Source organism: Lampetra fluviatilis, chromosome 1, assembly GCF_964198595.1.
Source record: "Lampetra fluviatilis chromosome 1, kcLamFluv1.1, whole genome shotgun sequence".
In the NCBI taxonomy this organism is placed as follows: domain Eukaryota; kingdom Metazoa; phylum Chordata; class Hyperoartia; order Petromyzontiformes; family Petromyzontidae; genus Lampetra; species Lampetra fluviatilis.
Window position 1 is genome coordinate 6276603 of NC_136275.1, and position 18799 is coordinate 6295401.

The window sequence follows — 18799 nt, forward strand, 5'->3', positions numbered from 1 at the left end:
GATGATTGTCGATGGTCGAGGCTGCGTGTATGTGTGTTGAACTTCTTTCGCACCGTACGCAGCCAATCGTGAGTTTTCAATTCATATTTAAAAGTGCATGGCTCCAGTGGCGTCCGAATATCAGAAGGAAGAGCGCTCTAGACGGCCGCAGAAGCGCATTTTAAAGCGCGCGATGCAATGGCCGTCTTTGTTCGATGTATAGCCAAAAGCCGCCGTGAGGATGATCCGAGTTCGCGTGATGATGGTTTATACACCTTGACGATGTCAGCAGGGAAGGACGACCACCGGCGCAGAGGACGCGTTGAGTGAACGCCGCTTGATTTGGCATCGCAGGGCCATCAGGGATGAACCGCATCTAGAAGTCGATAAACAGTGATTGATGCTGCTCGTACTGGTTGTGGTGATAATGTTGTTGTACGGTAGTGTAGTGGTTAGCGCGCTTGCGCTACGAACCCAGCGACCCGAGCTCGATTCCTCCTCACGACCAACACCAGTGACGATTGTCCGAATCGGTTATGGGCCTCCACTAGGTCGACTCGGCCACAAATAAGTACCTAGTCACAATGTGTAAACATCACCACTGAAGAGACAAAGGCTTTGTATTAGTGTTTGTCGTGCAGGTTGTGATTGGCGCATTGCGCTATGAACCCGGCGGTCAGAGTTCGATTGCGAGCTGCTCAGCTATTGCTGCTGCTATTGACGATGATCTCAGCTATTGATGCCGCCGATGTGAATGCAGCTGATGAGATTCTGATCTCAGCTATTGATTGTGATGCTGAGCGCATGCGTGGTGGTCCCGTGCGCTGCCTCGATAGAAGCCGCTGGCGGCCGCCGCAGCCGCCGCGCGTTTCGGCATTGGCGGGCATCGTACGGCTCATAAACGCTCGCACACAAATTGGGGCGGCGTTGCCCGCCCATCCCATTGTGTTGCAACTCCGACACCCAGCCACCTAGTTCCTTTAGAAGGGGGTGGGAGGAACGGGCCGGGGAGGGTGGGGGCGGTGGGAGGTGATTGAGTGGGTTTGGGTCCGAGGTACTTTATAAACGTGCACAACTCGAACACAGATAGTCACGCGCGGCGCAGTTCTTCCGCGGCGGGCGGGCGGGCAGGTGCGACACGGACACGCGCACCCTCGCACTACGCGGGAGAGAGGAGCTCGAGAGAGGAGAGTGGCGGAATAGCGGCCGTCCCAACACCTTGACGCGTGCGGACGAAATCAAAGAGAGCGAGAGAAAGAGGCGCGCGCGCGTCCGTGCGTGCGTGCGTGCGCACACCTTGAAATCTCCCTCCTCGCGGGACGTGGTGAAGACGCCCCTGCCATGGCCGTGGGGTGGATGCGGCGAGCGAGGCAGCGCGTCACGGTGCTCGCCCTGCTCGTGCTGCTCGTGGCGCTGCTGGTGCTCGTGAGCTGCCCGGCGCCGGCGCGCGGCTGCGGCCCGGGCCGGGGCTACGGCAGCCGGCGGAGGCTGCCGCGCAAGCTGACCCCGCTCGCCTACAAGCAGTTTGTGCCCAACGTGGCCGAGAAGACCCTGGGAGCCAGCGGTCGCTACGAGGGGAAGATCGCGCGCGGCTCCGAGAGGTTCAAGGACCTGACGCCCAACTACAACCCCGACATCATCTTCAAGGACGAGGAGAACACGGGCGCGGACCGCCTCATGACGCAGGTGAGGGAGACCGCAGAGAGTTTCCTCTCAGCGGGCTGCGCGGCTTTCTTTTGCGAGGCGTTCACGTCGCGACTGATCGCCGTGGCCCCGCGGTTTGGCCCATTGGATACCCGCCGTGGAGTGTGACGGGACGAGCCGAGTGTGTCCCTCAACACTGGGTGCTTGTACGCGCTTGGCGGTGCCCGTGGGTTAAAGTAGTTGAATAGGTGCTATCAGATTAAGGTGACGCGTCTTTAAAGCGCACTTGAAATGTAGTCGAGGGTAATTTCCGAACGAAGCCCCCCTCTGATGCTGTGAGTGCTCGTGTTGGTTTGGGGGCTCAGAGTATGCGGTAGGAATTCCACATTAGGCATGTTCGGAACATAGGATGACCGCTCGTGATATTTCACAAACTAGTATTCATTTTAATTCACCGCGTATGGATGATGGGCTCCAACGAACTGTGAGGTGGGAGTCGAATTAGCAACATTCCGGATTCGTTTCACGATGATGACGCACTGTGTCAATTCACGGCAGTGGAGCAGTGAGTGCGGTGCGCGACGGACCCGGCGACTTGAGTTCCTATCCCGCTCAAGGCCAAACACCGGTGAAGATTATATCTGAGCCGGTTCTTAGCCTCCCCTAGATCGACTCGGCCTCAAATGAATACTTGGTGCGATGTGTAAACATCGTCACGAGGGAGATAAAGGCGGCCGGGGGTGGTACTGGGCACCCACCCCCTCGTGTGCCGTCCCGGCTTTCATCGGAGCTCGTTCACAGCACTTGCCCCAACAGTCTGTGAAGGCTACACGGGGGATCTTTGTCTGTCTTAGCCTCTGTGTGTACAAGCCTTACTCCGATGTAAATGGTAATATTGACAAATGTGGTCTGATTGGTGCCAGCATGAGCGTCAATAGTTTGTAGGACAAGGACATTGGTCGGTCGACCTCCGAGGATGTATATATATGACTTGTGCGAGCTTGCATGGAGTTAACCAACTTCACCGGGGTGGTTCTATCCGCCCCCTAGCGTCACAGCTTCACGTCAATCAGATGATTAACGTGGCCCAATTAATTAATTATCTACACTTGGTTTCTGTTACAGCTGACGGCTGATTTCATATTATTATTATGAGATGTGATTGTTTTTTTTTGTTTGTTTAAGACTGAAACTATTCTTGTTAGCATGACGCCGCGTTGTCGCTGTGAAAAAAAATAAGAAGCAGACGTTTCGGACAATTCCTCTTATAGTAGAACATAAGAACTACACACAGCACGTGAGCTTGCTTGAGTCGGTGGCGCAGGCCTCTGTAATGCGGCGCTTTCGGAGGCAAGGGTTGGTGGATCATACTTCAGATTTGGTAAACTTCTAAACCTTGCCGGGCTGCGAGGTCGCCGAGAGATGGCAGTGCAGAAAACGAGTCCGTAAAGCCGTACGTACGGACCTTTAGAAGCAGTCGCCCTCCAGCAACAACGGAGCGGCTAAAACGCAAGACAGTTGGCACGAAGGGGAGCACAGTTGGTGCATTCTGCCAACCGCGGTGCCTGGGTCTGTCCCGTGACCTGCTCGCCTTCGACACTTCACGTGGCCTAAAAGTGCACCTAGCATGGCACAAGTTCCGTGGTGACGTCACCGCCACTTGGTGATGAACGACAATCGTTGTGGACCTTCGTGTAGTTTTATTCCTCGCATTCGAGGTGGGTTTTCTGCGGGTACTCTCTGCAGCTTCCTCCCACACGAGGTCAAACACTCCTTGAAACGGCATTTGCAAACATACCCAAATGCAGGAATCTCCTGAAAATGAGCATTGACACTGGGTGCGGACGCCATGTATTCGTAAATAGCACGAATAGTTGAATTGACGTGCATTGTTCAGCGATAACGTTCACCATTTATTTAATTCTACGCATTTTCGACCTGCGATGCTACATGCCACGGTGGCGAAATGTTAACTACGTCGCCTGGTATGCAGGGGTCGTGTGTCCGATCCAGTCCCTGAGGCCTGTATATTTGGAGTTTGCATGTCTTTTTTGGCCCCGTAGTCGCGTGGATTTTTCTCCGCGTCCTCCGATTTTTCCCTCCATAATTTAGAAACATTCGTTTCGAGGATTTGGCTGTTTTACATTTCCATCTGGCAAATCACTTCGTTGAGCTATCATTTGTGGCCAGGTCGCTTCTGAAAAAGAGCTGTATGAGTCAGTGGGCCTTACCTGGTAAAATAAAAAAAAATCGTTTAGTTTAGATAAGTACAGTCCTTAAATGGTAATGTAATGATAAGGGGCAGAGCAGGGCAGCGAGGTCGTGTGAAATGTTCACTAACGTTAGACAAGCAACGGTGGGTGAGTCAGCTCCAGGTGATGCCATGTTTAAGCTGCCATCTCGCGTAATGTAACGTCAATAATCCGGTCAGAAAATACCTCGTACGATTGGGCACCAAATAGTGTTAGTAGTAAATCACGTAAGCATGACTGGCCACTTCATTACAGCGATAGATTGTATGTGCATGTTCGTGTATGCCTATCTTGCAAACGCGGGATTTCTCGGTCACAAGCATGCCCTCTGGTATCTATGCTTGCGTAACTTGGACCGTTTATGGGAACACCGGCGCCGGCTTGAAACGTTCACGCTGGCCTGCAAATACGATCCATCGTGTGCTCGTCTTTTTGGTTCTTTCGGTAAAGTCACGTAGTTATAGAATAAAATAAATTAAATCACGACGTTTCGGGCGCAACACAAGCTTCCGTCATCAGGTGGGACAACCACAGCAAGAAACAATTGCTGAAGTGGGCAAAAGGGTCTGATGCTGTAACAAGAGGCTGTGGTTGTCCCACCTGATGGCGGACGCTTGTGTTGCGCCCGACACGTCGTGATTTAATTTATTTTATTTTATACCTACGTGACTTTACCGAAAGAACTATAGAGTATGGATCCCTGCATTCACGAAAACTTCAAATCTAGATTGGTCCATCTTGTGGTTAACCAGACTTGATTTGTGTTGGGAGATTATCGATCCTTGAGACTTCTGGACACAAACCCATCAGCGGGTACCCTCCAGTCGGCGATGATGTGTTGTTTGGCCGCGCCATGTAGCCCGGATGCCCAACCACGTCGCCTTCGTGCCCAATTAGCTTCTGTTTTGTCCCGATAGAGGCGGATGAACGGACGCCGGCACAGGTTAGCGATGAGACCGTTTGATGTGGCACAGGAGGACTTGGGGCTGAATGGACTTGTCGTGGTCTGTCCCGGTGCTCGGAAATTGCAAGGCGACTGTCCTCAAGCAACAGCGAAATGCGGAGGAGCGACGCTAAACAACAACAAGCAGAGCGAGTGATGCGGCGCAGTGGAGAGCACAAGTGGTGGCATCTGCCAGTTAACCCACAAACACGTGGGTCCATTCTGTGACCTGCCGAAGAACCGTCGACACGTCGCGTGGCTTTTAAGTGCACCTAGCCTGGCACAAACGCTGTTGCGACGCCGCCGACCATCAGTGGCGAAGGTGGATGATATTGCTGTATATATATGTGTATAGCAGGGAGTGGTGGTGCAGTGGTTTGCGCACTACGCTACGAACCTCGTCACGGATATATTTATTGACAGCGGTTTCAACACTTGTCCCAAATCTCCCCTAGCACCTGGTGCGGTGTGTAAACATCACCCGTGGGGAAACAAAGGCGGTCTCGGGCGCGGTTGACGGCCATACCACGGTCACAGCGCTGACTTTAATAGGTGCTCGCAAACAGCACGCACTCCATCGGTGCCTTGTGACGAGTGATCTCTGCCATTGTCTCGCGTGTAGGTACGTGGAGCGCCGTTTCGGCCTCAAGAGGTGCTCACGAACTTGACTTGCTCCCACACCGTGGGAGAATTTCGTCTTTTGTTTTGTATTCGTGGGGATATGTGGCGGAGCGGTTAGCGCACTGTGCCACGATCGCGGAGGGACCGAGGTTTGCTAGTGGCGAGTGATTTCTCAACCGGTTCCGGGCCTCCCTCCGACCTCAACTCGGCCTCGAAACGAGTACCCGGTGCGCTGTGTAAACATCGCTACTGGGGAGACAAAGACGGTCTCGGGCGTGGCGTAGGCCACCTGTGCCGTACTGTAATAGGTGTTCGCGAGCAGCACCTTGCCCCAACAGTCTGTTCAATGCTATACGGGGGATCTTTTTCTTTATGCGCATGCATGTGTGTGGGGGGGGATGAGAAACACAGTGTGTCCACCATACCCGTACTTTGAACGTAAATGCGAGGTCAATGGTACCAAACAAAAAGCGTGTGCCTCTAACGACATCGGTATTTATAGGACCCTCGCTTCGCTGTGTATTGGCCGGCTCGGTGGTCTTACGAAACTCGCCCGCTGCCTTCACTCGCAGGCGATCCCGGAGGTCGCCGGGTCGTGTGGATGGGCAGGTTGAAATTGGACGGTAGGTGGACCAGGTGGGCAATTGGGGGAGTGGACAGGCGTGTAGGTGTGGGCAGGTAACAAGGTGGATAAGTGGGCATAGGTGGTCCTGGGTCTGCCCTAGGTCGACTCGGTCTGAAAACGAGAACCTCGGTGTGTAACCATCGCCACGAAAGAGACAAAGGCGGCCGGGCGTGGTTGTCGGCCACCTTACCCCGTCGTGTGCCGTGCCGGCCTTCATAGGTGACTCGCTCACAACACGTGCCCCAAAAGTCTCTTAAGGCTATATTTTATTTCTTTATTGGTGGATAAGTGGCTATGTGGATATAATGGGTGGGCAGGTGGGTAGGTGGGGTGCGGGGACGTGTTCTTAAAGCTGTGATTGCACTTTGCTCACCTTTTTCCGAGAACTTCGCCGTTGCGGAACCCCCACCGCGCCCTCCACCCGCCGTGTATGTGTTTACCTGTCGTTAGTACAGGTGTTGTTGCATTCGCGTGCGCTTTGTAAATCCAACCTGCGCCCCGCGGTTTAAATGTCGCGAATGTCGGTGTACACGGGTCTGTGTTGTGCCCGAGCTCACGTGTCGGCGAATGTTACTTTTGGTTCGGGCGATTTATTTTCCTTTCTCCTAACACATATATAAAAATAAAAAAACGCAGCCAGCGGTGGATGATGTCTCACTCACCACCATGGCCGCAGCGTTTCGGCCACTCTCTTGCCAAGGTGCGATTTTAATTCTGAGAATTGGGCCTTTGAGAGAGACGGCCTCGCGAACCGGCAAAAAGGCTCAATGGTCGTCGGTTCCATTCAATCTCCCGACGCGGAAGTTTTATTTTATCTTAACCCCCCCACCCACACACCCACTTTGCCCACCCAGAAGTGTACGCACATGGGGTACAACCACGGTTAATGAACCGATCGGCAGGTTCGTGTGGTGGTGTCAAGTGTGGGTCATCTCCCATCTCGTCGCAATGGAAAAGCGGGAGAAATGTCCTCCAGGGAGGTGCTCTCTTGAACTTCGTCTAGCGGGACGGCGCTTCATCCGCCAGCAGCGGCGTGAGCAAGTCATTGCAGAGCTGCGCCTAAAGGCTAGACACGTTCTACTTGCACTAAGGCGGCGGTGGTTGGCTGTGAACGAAACCAAACCGCTGACGAACACGTGCTTGCTGCTCGGCCGATCATTTGACAAAGTTGGAAATTTTAATGTTGGTTAACCGCGCGAATTGTGCATTAATCCGAATTGTCATATGAATATCGAGCGACCGCCTACGTTGTCCCTGCGACTATAAAAAGTTCAAATAAGGCTGGAGCACGAATGAGACCACGTTCACCGACACATTCTTAAGAGCGCAAACGAACATAAACGATTCCCCGAACATCCATCCACACAGACTGTCGGGCAAATGCTGTAAGCGAGCAACTATTGTGGCTTGAACGGGAGACGTTGTTGGCAAAGCTTGTGTCGCCGCTGGTGTTGGGATTTTCTCAGAGCGCCAGGTACTCATTTAGAGTCGAGTCGACCTAGGAGAGGCCCATGTCACGTTAGCCGTGAACGCGGTCGGGTTACCCGGCTCATAGCCCACTGCGCGAATGGAACACAGAGCTACATATGTCGACACACTGCGCGTATATATAGCTTATATATAGCTGTACATGTATATATGTAATGATGAGGGAGCGGCCATGGTTGCAATGTTGGATTACTTTGTTTAAGGGGGGTGGAGCGGTGGTGCAATGGTTAACGCAATGCACTATATACACATCCACATAAAATCGACTGACTAGCGTGGTGAAGTATGGTCAATCAACGCCCATCAAGCAGTGGATCGACAAAGGGCGGAACATTGTTAATTTTGTTTTACAAGAGTGGAGTCGTCTAAGTTGCTGTTTCAGTGAATGTATAAACTGAATGACGTAAAAATAGGCGACGTTTTAACACAGTGCTATCGATGGCAGTACAGCAAGTAGGTTGTCATAATCTGCACAGACTTGTGAGTCCTCATGCGCGAGCTCGACTCGCGACCTTAAAGAGTTCAAATCCCAGCCGATCAGTCGTTGACTCGGCCCACCATCGTAAAAAGTCAGTTCAGTGCCCTAAAAAACAACAGTGGCCTTGCTATGTATGGCTCGACTGGCTGAGCACCCATATATACCGTACAACATAGCAGTAGTGCAGCGGTTAGTGTGCCACGAACCCGGCAACCCAGTTCGATTCCCGCACACGACCAATAACAGTGGCGAATGTATGAACCGGTCCTGGGCCTCCCTTAGGTCGACTCGGTATCAAATGAGTATCTGGTGCGGTGTGTAAACATCGCCACTCGGGAGACAAAGGTGGCCTGGCGTCATGCTGGTCATAGGTGCTCTACAACAGCACTTGCCCCAATAGTCTGTTAATGCTATACATGAGATATGTGTCTTTGTAGAATATAAAATGGACAGAACTGCAATATAACTAACGCTTCGGGGGGGGGGGGGGTCTTAGAATAGCAATGATTGTTTAACAAGTGTGACACATTCCTGATGAGCTTCCAGATTAGCGAAACTGGCCCATATTTTTATTAAAATGCAATTCCACATAATGGATTATTTCTTTATTTCAAACTTTAGAGCATCAACAAAGTGTAACTGCCTTTATCGACCACGGTAGGATGCCACCGGTTTAAGTTAATGATTGGGGGTGAAGTGGTTAGCGCGCTGCGCTATGAACCCGGCGACCCGAATTCGATTCCCGCTCACGGTCAACATCAGCGGCATGGCAGGTGGCGTTATTAGAACAGGGTGCTATCCTCCCACACTTGCTTCACCAACCTGCACTTGCAAACGTGGTCAAATATGGCACACACAAAAACTACCGTGCAGAATGTGGTGCAGAATGCGCCAGCTACACTTCATCATCATACTACCTTTAACACAACTGAGTTTATTTAACAATGCATATTTTTATTATTGAAGGGTTTGTCTGTTACTCAATAGCTACTAATATCCATATGGCTAATAAAAAAAATTGTTCATCAGGAAACAATTTTAAAATGTAATGATCAGACCCACTGGTGTGTGTCAAGTTTAGTGTGTAATGCACAGTATCCCCTCTATCTCTCTGGCCTGTCTATATGCCATGAAGAAGGGCCATTGCCCGAAACGTCAGCTTTTATATATTAGTCATTTGACGGCCACAGTCTTATTGCCTGAATGTCTTGAGACGCGTTGTTGTTCCATGGCGTGGGGGAGGAAGGCCATCATCCACTTGTGGATAGAGAATGGCAGGGGGTGTGAGTTCGATCGGAGGGCTCCTCTCTCCAGCCTCGCTACCCATTAACTGGAGCGCAAACACAAACGGAAACAATATGAGCTCTGCGGCCAAATCAAACAATGCCGATGCTGCCGCCGCGAATCCATTAACCACGGCATTATCTTCTCCAACTGATGATGAAATAAACATACCCCCCCACCACCCCCACCAGAGTGGAGCGAGATAAGTAACTCGTAGAACTGCACAGTGCATCGCCCAGTTTAACCGCAATGTTACCATTCACGCTATTCCTAATTTATGAACGAATCACAATACCTTGATGATATCGTCAAGGAGCATAAACCATCACGCGAACTCCGGTCATCCTCGCAGCAGCGGCTTTTGGCGAAACATCGAACAAAGACGATGGTCACCGCATCGCGCGCTTTCAGATGCACTCCTGCGGCCGTCTGGAACGCTCTTCGTTCCGATATTAGGAAGCTACTGGAGCTATGCACATTTCTTTAGGACAGATTTTTGTGTTTATTTTTAAATCCTTTATATTAAGTTCGCGTGCTTGCTTGCTTGCTTGCGTGCTTGCTTGCTTGCTTAGGACCGTGCAAATCTTTCGGTCGTTTTTTAACCCACTTCCCGTGATCCAATCGAGCTGACATTTTCCACACAGACTCGTTGTGCCAGACAATTATTGTTCGTGAAAAAAATTCCCAAAATTTTACACTTTTTAAGCAAAAAAAATTGATTTTACATATATTCAAATAGAACTTATTCATGGCTTTGGCTGAACGTCAGAGTGTAAGAGCCCAGAGCGTAACCCCTCCACAGGCCGTGGCGGAGTAGCGCAGTTGGTAGCGCCCTCGCTTCCCATGCCAAAGGTCGCGGGATCGATCCCCGCGTCCTCCACAGGCGAATATATTTTTAAATCCTTTATATTAAGTTCGCTTGCTTAGGACCGTGCAAATCTTTCGCTCGTGTTTTAACCCACTTCCCGTGATCCAATCGAGCTGACATTTTCCACACAGACTCGTTGTGTGTGACGATTAATTTTCGTGAAAAAAAATCCAACATTTTACACTGTTTAGGGAAAACAAATTAAATATTTAATTACCAATTGCTTAATGGTGGCAGACAATCATCTGACCCATAGGTGGCAGCCATCTCAAGCCAGAGGACGAGAGGACTCTAGCCGCCACGCATATAAAGGATTTATAGTGAAAAACTTTGTTTTTACGGGTTTACTTGTGTTGTCCTTCCCCCGCACCTCTGATTAGCACGGTTTGCAACGTACGGTGCGACAGAAGTCCAACACACAGTACATACATTTATAATATTCATGGAGTAGCGGTGGCGCAGTGGTTAGCGCACTGCGCTATGAATCCTAGTCCAGCAGTGGGTTCATCCAACTTCCATTAATCCAATAGTGGACTGACGAAAGGCTGTAAATGAATGTTGCGTGTGTGTGTCGTTCATGTATAGAGCAATTGTGATGAATATCGATGGGTGTGTATACAGTATAAGTATACACATAAGCGCACATGGATGTGCAATATGGATAGCGGTGACGCAGTGGTTATCGCACTGCGCCATGCATCCGGCACGGCTAACATCAGTGGCGAGTGGGATCTGAACCAACCGGTCCTAGGCACTAATCACAAACCTGCATTGACCAGCGTGGTGAGGTATGGTTAAACTACCTTCACAACTGACATGGCTTGGGAAGGCCCTTCAACAAAGCAGATTGATATAAAATATATTTTTTAAAACATTCTCAAGTAAAATGTTCAGTTAACTTACACGATATATTATTTAAAGGGAGCCGATATTCGTCGCGTCATTATTGTTATGCCTCAAGAACATTAGGTTCTTTCGCACCGTACGTAGGCAATCGTGCTAATTGAAGGTGTGCGGAAAAGACAACAAATTATGCAACAAAAGCAGTTATAAAGAAATGAGTTTCAATCTCGATTCAAACTTTCATAGCTCCAGTGGCTTCCTAATATCGGAAGGAAGAGCATTCCAGACGGCCGCGGAAGCGCGTCTGAAAGCACGCGATGCGGTGGCCGCCGTCTTTGTAGGTTTCGTGGACTCCTCCCGTTGTCGTGCCTTCCCGGCAACTCCTGAGCGCTCACTCCAGCCAGTCGCTCGGAAACTCACCACACACGACGCCAATTTTTGCCTTCAAATTGTGGGCAATATCGGCATCTGAATAACTACAACAGAGCGGTCGGGGTTTAGGGTTGCGATGCGAACTTGACGCTCGTGTTTTGCAGCCCGTATGCCGTGCAGGCGACAATTATCATCGAAGAACGGCAGCTACGTTGTCGTCGATAGTGGCTGGGCAGCTTGCGTCCTTCTTGGATGCAGGTTCGACTCCCTGTTTCAGTGGAGGGGACAGTATACATGCCTCCTCGGCTACAACGTATCTCAACTTAATTAGTGTACAGCACTGTGTATACATCACATTTGTAATGTTTTATAAATAGCTTTATTTCAACAATAATACGTGTGCGCAAAATCCAGCATTCTTGTTTTGTTGTTTAAGTTAAACCAATTGGCTCCTAGTTTAGTTTCGCCCCCAAATCTGTCACCCACCTCCCCGTGGCGCCATCTTTTGCTACCACACAACAAACAAAAGCATAGATGCCCCTTGTGGCTTGCGAAGAGTGCTGGGGAAAGTGTTGTTAGCGAGCACATATTCATGCTGGCGTGGCGCACGAGAGGGCTAGTGTGGTCAGCATCACGCCCAGCCACATCTGTTTCTCCAGGGCTGAGGTTTACACACCGTGCCAGGCACTTACCACGTAAGGCCGAGTCCTCCTCGGGGAGTCCCAGAACCAGTTCAGAAAGGAGTCCCAGAACCGGTTCGGATACGATTCGCCACCGATGTTGGTCATGACCAAGAATCTTAACTAAGGTAACCGGGTGGTGCTAACCGCTCCACCACCACTCCTCACACAAACACACACACACAGAGCACAACACGATACGTGTTATAGACGTGTAGTGTAATAGTGCCGACTGCTGTCTAGCAGCGGCAACTGCGGTGGACAAACAGTACACACGCCGGTGAGCATATACACGGGTGTGTCGGTAGGGTGGAGAACTGGGGCAAGGGTCACGGAAGACCCCATCTGGAAGCCCCTGGAACCTGCTAGTGGGTTCGAAAAGGGAGCCGTGACCAGGGCGGAGCCAGGCCGCGCCAGGTAGCATAAAAGCAGCTGAAAGCAGAAGCTCAGGGCTGCCGGTTCTGGGAGTGGACTCGTCTCGTCATCGCTGTCATCTTCACCGCCTTCGTCGCTGCTGTCTTCACTAGATATTGCGTGACCGGATAGTTGTTGGCTGTCTCGGTCAGCGTCATTGGTGTTACACGGCCAGGGTTGTGTTTAGGCTAGGCTAGACGACTAGGGAGAGTGCGAGGGGGAACCTGTGAAGGTGTTAATAAAGAAGGTGCCTCCTGGAAAAAACCTTTTCTCCCGCTCTGCTGACACTACACATGCGTCGATAGTCCAGGGTTAGGGGTGGGGAACTCTTTCAACACATTTGTCAATAACACTGGGGCCTTAAAAGATAAATAAAACACTTAATATGCTACGTTTCGCAAAACAGCCCTTATTTATAGCACTCAGGTCGAAGAGGACTTTCAATTATCTTGTCACCGCAAGTATGTACCATATGTATGTTGAACTTCTTTCGCACCGTATGTAGCCAACCGTGCTAATCGGAGGTGGGGGGCAGGAAGGACAACAAATTTAAGTATTATATATAATCACACGAGGCCGTTGCCAGTGACAAGTAACTGACCGTGCTGCAATTAGAAACACAACGTTGCCTGGTGAAGCACAGTTCCCGACAGTACCCGGTGAGTGCGGCTACTGTGCTCACCCACAGCAAGGAATGGACATCGTTTGCGGGTCGTTTTGAAGCGAGAGGCCATAATGTGGCTGTGCGAGCCGTGTGACGTGAATGAAGGCGCACCTTTGATTAGCACGGTTGGCTATGCACAGTGTGAAAGAAGTTCAACATACGGGACATAACATGCACCTTCGATTAGCACGGTTGGCTACGCACGGTACGAAAGAAGTTCAACATACATACGAAGTCGCGGAGACAGGTGCAGCCCCCATGTCATACGAGTTGCTTCTCTTCCCCTGGCCCAATCTGATCCACGTACCATGCTGCCCCCTCACCTGCCCGCCCTTGCCTCCTTTCGCTCCGCAGCGCTGCAAGGACCGGCTGAACGCGCTCGCCATCTCCGTGATGAACCAGTGGCCCGGTGTGAAACTGCGCGTCACCGAGGGCTGGGACGAGGACGGCCACCACTCGGAGGAGTCGCTGCACTTCGAGGGGCGCGCGCTCGACATCACCACGTCGGACCGCGACCGCGCCAAGTACGGCATGTTGGCGCGCCTGGCAGCCGAAGCGGGCTTCGACTGGGTCTACTATGAGTCCAAGGCGCACGTGCACTGCTCCGTCAAAGCCGGTACGAATACTGGACTGGGATCGAGTAGTGTGCCAGTGGTTGAACTGCACCAGGGCCCCGTTGCGCCCCGTGGGGTTAGGGGTTGCCCCCTGTATAGGTTTTTGCCAACTGCGTTTTGGGTAGCGAGGAATTGGTTTGCACCGAGATCTGGTACCGGTATTGTGTTGATGTGTATTTGAGTTTACTGCATGGTACGTATGTGTGTGTATGTTGAACTTCTTTCGCACCGTACGTGGCCAACCGTGCAAACCAGAGGTGACCAATTGCTGACTGAGAAACGTGTGTGGGCTTGGTCGACAGAGGACAAAAGGTGGCAACCCTAGCTGGAGGGACCCAGGCACCAGACTAGGAGGAGGGATTAGACAGGGGGCCTCATTTAAGTCCTTGAACCAGGGCCCATGCCAACTGTGCTATGCCACTGATCATAATGACATGGGAACATTTGTTTACAGCGCTTTGTCAGTCTCACCCTCGCTTCCATGATTGCAGGTGTGTGCCACCACGCCCGCTCACATCCCTCCATCGCCCAAGCTGCTTATCCTTCTACACTTCTCGATACTCAATTTTCCAATCTGTTTGCGAACTAGTAAGGTTGACTGGCGAGAGCGAGTGACTCGAATCGAGAGATTCAGCCTTGCTGATCTCGTCAAGGAGCATAAACCATCATGCGAATTCCGGTCATCCTCGCAGCGGCTTTTGGCTAGACATCGAACAGATGTGCTTCTGCGGCCGTCTGGAACGCTCTTCCTTCCCATATTTGGAAGCACTGGGGCTACACACTTTTAAATCTAGATTGAAAACTCATTTCTTTCGAAGTGCTTTTCGTGTTTAATTTGTTGACCTTTCCCCCACACCTCCTATTAAGCACGGTTGGCGATGTACAGTGCAAAAAAAGTTCAACATACATCCCTCTGTGGTTTCTAAATTGAAAAGCACGAATTTGAAAGTCCCCACCATGGGAATTTGGAATTCCCAGCACGAGCTCGTGGCCATCAATGGATAGGATAACTATTTTAATGGTCGTTTGAGTATGGAAACATGTTTTACCTTTTAAAACTTCCCTTACATGCCAATAATAGGTAGCACTAAGAATAGTGAACCAGAGTTACTTAATTATTACCAAGTTTCTAAACGTCTGCTCAAAGTTAATTAAAATGACGTACTGTACACTCTTTTAAACAAAAGCTTGCCGAGAGAACTGCGTCTTGCTGAGATAGTAATCACAATCGTAATATTTGGCTTTGTTTATGTAAATCCAGTTGATGCGATCTTTGTTTTGTAAGGGGTGCACAATAGCCATTGGCGTGCCCTTGGTAATGCGTAACTGAGTGAAAGTTGTTGAACTGTCTTGTATTCAAATGCTGGAGTCAGGATGTAATAAGGACTGCATTAAGGACACATGGCACTGTGGGTAGAATGCTCAATTCACGATCAGAGAAATTCAAGAGTTCAAAGCTTGGTAAGGGGTTGACTTTCGTGCTTTTGCAGCCAATAACAATACCAATATACGTACAGTAATACCCCTGCTTACGTCACCCCCTTTGACGTCGTTTCGCAAATACGTCGTCACTTTATTAATACCAATACCTGATTTGCATTGCCTCAACCCACTTACGGCGCTAACATAATCCGTCCGTTTTCGTATCTGTCGCCTCTCAGCCTCTGCCTCCACCTGCCCTGTAAATTGCTTTGATTTTGCGTCGTTTTGATATTCGTCGTCGCACCTTTCAGGAACGCATGCCCGACGTAAACCGGAATATTACTGCATTACTTTGGGGAACGTCAAAAGCAGTTGAAGTATGAAACGACTGGTCCTTGCCATGATAATGTAGAATTTTTGTCAGGCTCAGGATCACCAGTCGGGATAAGCATTGCTGAGCAATTGTTTGAACGTGGATACATGGTTTGAATCGCGTGATGGAAAAACGCGGATTGTCAGCGATCAAATTGGTCCAAATATGCTTCACTTGATCCAAACATTTCCATAGAGGTGGAAGCGCTGGTCTTCCAGAAGTTGGTGCTGAATTAATTTTAGCTGTGGATAATATTGATCGTAGTGATGGTGGTAAGGTGTGCATCTAAAAGTCAAATAGTATCTCCCTGCTCAATGGGGTATAAGGAGGTGCTTCTCTCAATTGGTGACCCTGCACCGGTGGAGGAAACTCCACATTTATATGACAGTGACCAGTCTCTCCATAGCAAGACAACTGCAGACTTTCCACATCATTAGAACTCGTGTGTTTTTGACTCTTGAGTCGAGTGTTGTTCTAACCACAGTGCTGCCCTGCCGGATTCTAGACACATGCGGAAACTATCGCTTGGAGAGGGAGGCTCTAATCATTACACAATGCAGGCAGCCCATAGTGGCTCCACGTTTGCCTTTTCATCTCAACAATGCAATATCTCTCTACCCTCCCTCATCTCTCTATCTGTGCCGGTTACCCATTCTCTCATCCACATGGCCTCTGCTCCAGAAATCAATGCCTGAGTCAACCACCACTGAGTGGGAGGTCACTCCTTCCCCTCTGCTGCTCCCACAGTCTGGAGCTCCATCCTCATGGCTGTCCACACTGCTGACTCCCTTCCACGAATTCAAGTCCAGGCTGAGCATTTTCTTCTTTTCCTCTGTGTGTGAATTACTTTCCTGGCCTTCCTGAAAGCATTGTTATATTTAGTGCCCCATACTGTTTTGTGACGCTCTGGGTGCATTGCCATTAATTTGTCCACGTTGTAAAATTAGTGACTACATCGTTGCTTACATCAATTTGTAACATCTCAGATAGAGATGTCTCATGCTTGATCACTGCTACACCTACATCCTGTGTTGTCTTTCTTCTGAATGACGCAGTTTCTAGGGATATAATTGTGTTTAGATGCTTTTACAACAACAAAAAGTACACTGTCCTTCTGGGGGTAATTAAACCAAGTACTACTTTGTAGAAAATGTCAACTGTGATCATCCTATGGATATACTTGTAAATGGCATGTAAATTAGTTATTTCCAACACTGGATCAGAGGCACAAGTGGAGATGAGGCTACCCCAAAGCTTTGTGGGAGCAGGGAGAATGTATCCTTCTTTTATTCCACTAACATCATCGTCAGCCACGATCTATACACTTCTGGATGACGACCTTCCCCAGCCATTACCTTCCCCAGACTATGAGAGATCATAGTCTCGCAATGCAAGAGTCCATCGAGCTCCTGAACACGACCTAACTTTGATGCTCCATCTTCTTGTGATGCCAATCGTACAAATCTGCATATCTGATTCAATGAAAGAGAGTAGACAGTTGAACTATTAACATTGCTTTAAACAATGTCATAAGAGCTGTCTCTTAAAGAGATATGCTTTATTGGGATCAGAGCCATCGTAATCTACACCTTTGTTGATGCTCCTATTGTTTTGCAAAGGCACAGCAGTGATTATTAATGATCTTGACTCAGACTTGACACAAACGGCGTTCGACACGACACGAATTACTATTCACCCTCGACTATTCGACAAATTGTCCATGATTCAGGGAGTCTTGATTAAATAGTTTTTGTCTAATTCTTACCGCATCATTGCCATTGTTTCAAATAGTTTTATTTTATTTTATATTTTTTGCACAGTTCTATTCCTCTCCACAAGTCTAAATGTTAGACTCGTGGTGTCTGCTCCTGAGACGGTTATCTGGCTTGACCACCTGAATGTGACATTCTAGTTGTCGTACCACATCTACATCAGCCCTACGAAGTCTAAAAGTAACAATGGCACAAACTTTGTTAATCAACCGCTTGTCCGGCTCATAACTCGACGCACTACCCATGGTGCGACGCACCCACGATTAGCATGGTTGACTACGCACGGTGCAAAAGAAGTTCAACACGCGTATGTACAAAGCACGTCTAACGTCCGCTCACTGCCCCATCTCCCTCCCCCCCTCCCCACCGCTCCCCCCCTCAGAGAACTCTGTGGCCGCCAAGTCAGGCGGCTGCTTCCCGGGCGAGGCGAGCGTCTGGCTGGAGGGCGGCGTCGCCGCTCCACTGCGAGACGTGCAGCCAGGCCAGCGTGTGCTCAGCGCCGATGGCTCGGGCGCGCTGCTCTACAGCCCCATACTGCTCTTCCTTGACCGCCAGCCACGCGTCCGCCAGCTCTACTACGTCATCGAGACCGGGGAAAACCCTCGCCGCCGCCTCAAGCTCACGCCGGCGCACCTCTTGTTTGTCGCACCCAACGACACGGACTTTTCCCGCGGCGACGGAGTCGACGCTATTTTCGCGAGCAGCGTGCACCCGGGCCACTTTGTGTTCGTGCGTGAAACGGCGGCGATGCCGGGGGGCCACCCGGGGCGCATGCGGCCGGAGCGCGTCGCTGCCGTCTACACGGAGGAGGCGCTCGGGGCATACGCGCCGCTCGTGTCGAGCGGCACGGTGCTCGTGGACGACGTGCTCGCATCCTGCTACGCCGCCATCAGCTCGCACGAGCTGGCCCACGCGGCCCTGGGGCCTGTGCGTCTCCTGCATGGCCTGGCGGCAGGGTTGGGCCCGGGCCGGCCCGCCAACGGCACGTGCAGCAGCGGTGAGCCGGCAGACGAGCGCTCGTCGGAGGAGGAGGGCGTCCATTGGTTCTCGCGTCTGCTGTACCGCGTCGGCTCGCTCGTACTGGACAAAGCCATGTTCCATCCACTGGGAATGCCGGACTGAGACTCGGGTGGGTGGGGGGCGGGTTGGGGGTGGAGGAAGAAGATGTGGGGGGGGAGCTGTGAAGGAACGGTGAGCGTCGCAGCAACGGACTCGCTTCGTGATAATAATAATAATAGTCAAAGTCAAGTCAGAGCATCATCTCCCTGCGAGTGTGGAGCAGCACTCAAATCTGCTGGCTGCCCTGAGCCGGTAGTGGAAATTCTGCATTCCCATAGCACAACCACTGTTGAATTTCCACAAAGTGGTAGCCATTGTATCGACTCCGGAGGGATGATGGTGATGATAATGGGCCAAGTCGACCCCCCCAACCAGGATTTGAACTCGCAAATGTCCAATTGCGC

The 18799-nt window shown here is 50.6% G+C and overlaps 1 protein-coding gene across 1 annotated transcript; it reads left to right on the forward strand.

Moving 5' to 3' along the window:
• The first annotated feature begins 1016 nt into the window (after positions 1–1016).
• On the forward strand, positions 1017–18458 carry LOC144933112 (indian hedgehog protein-like). Its single transcript, XM_078857709.1, has 3 exons — positions 1017–1665; positions 13510–13771; positions 17719–18458. Exons 1-3 carry the CDS (start codon positions 1321–1323, stop codon positions 18456–18458), a joined length of 1347 nt encoding a protein of 448 aa, XP_078713835.1. The 5' UTR covers positions 1017–1320.
• Positions 18459–18799: the final 341 nt, after the last annotated feature.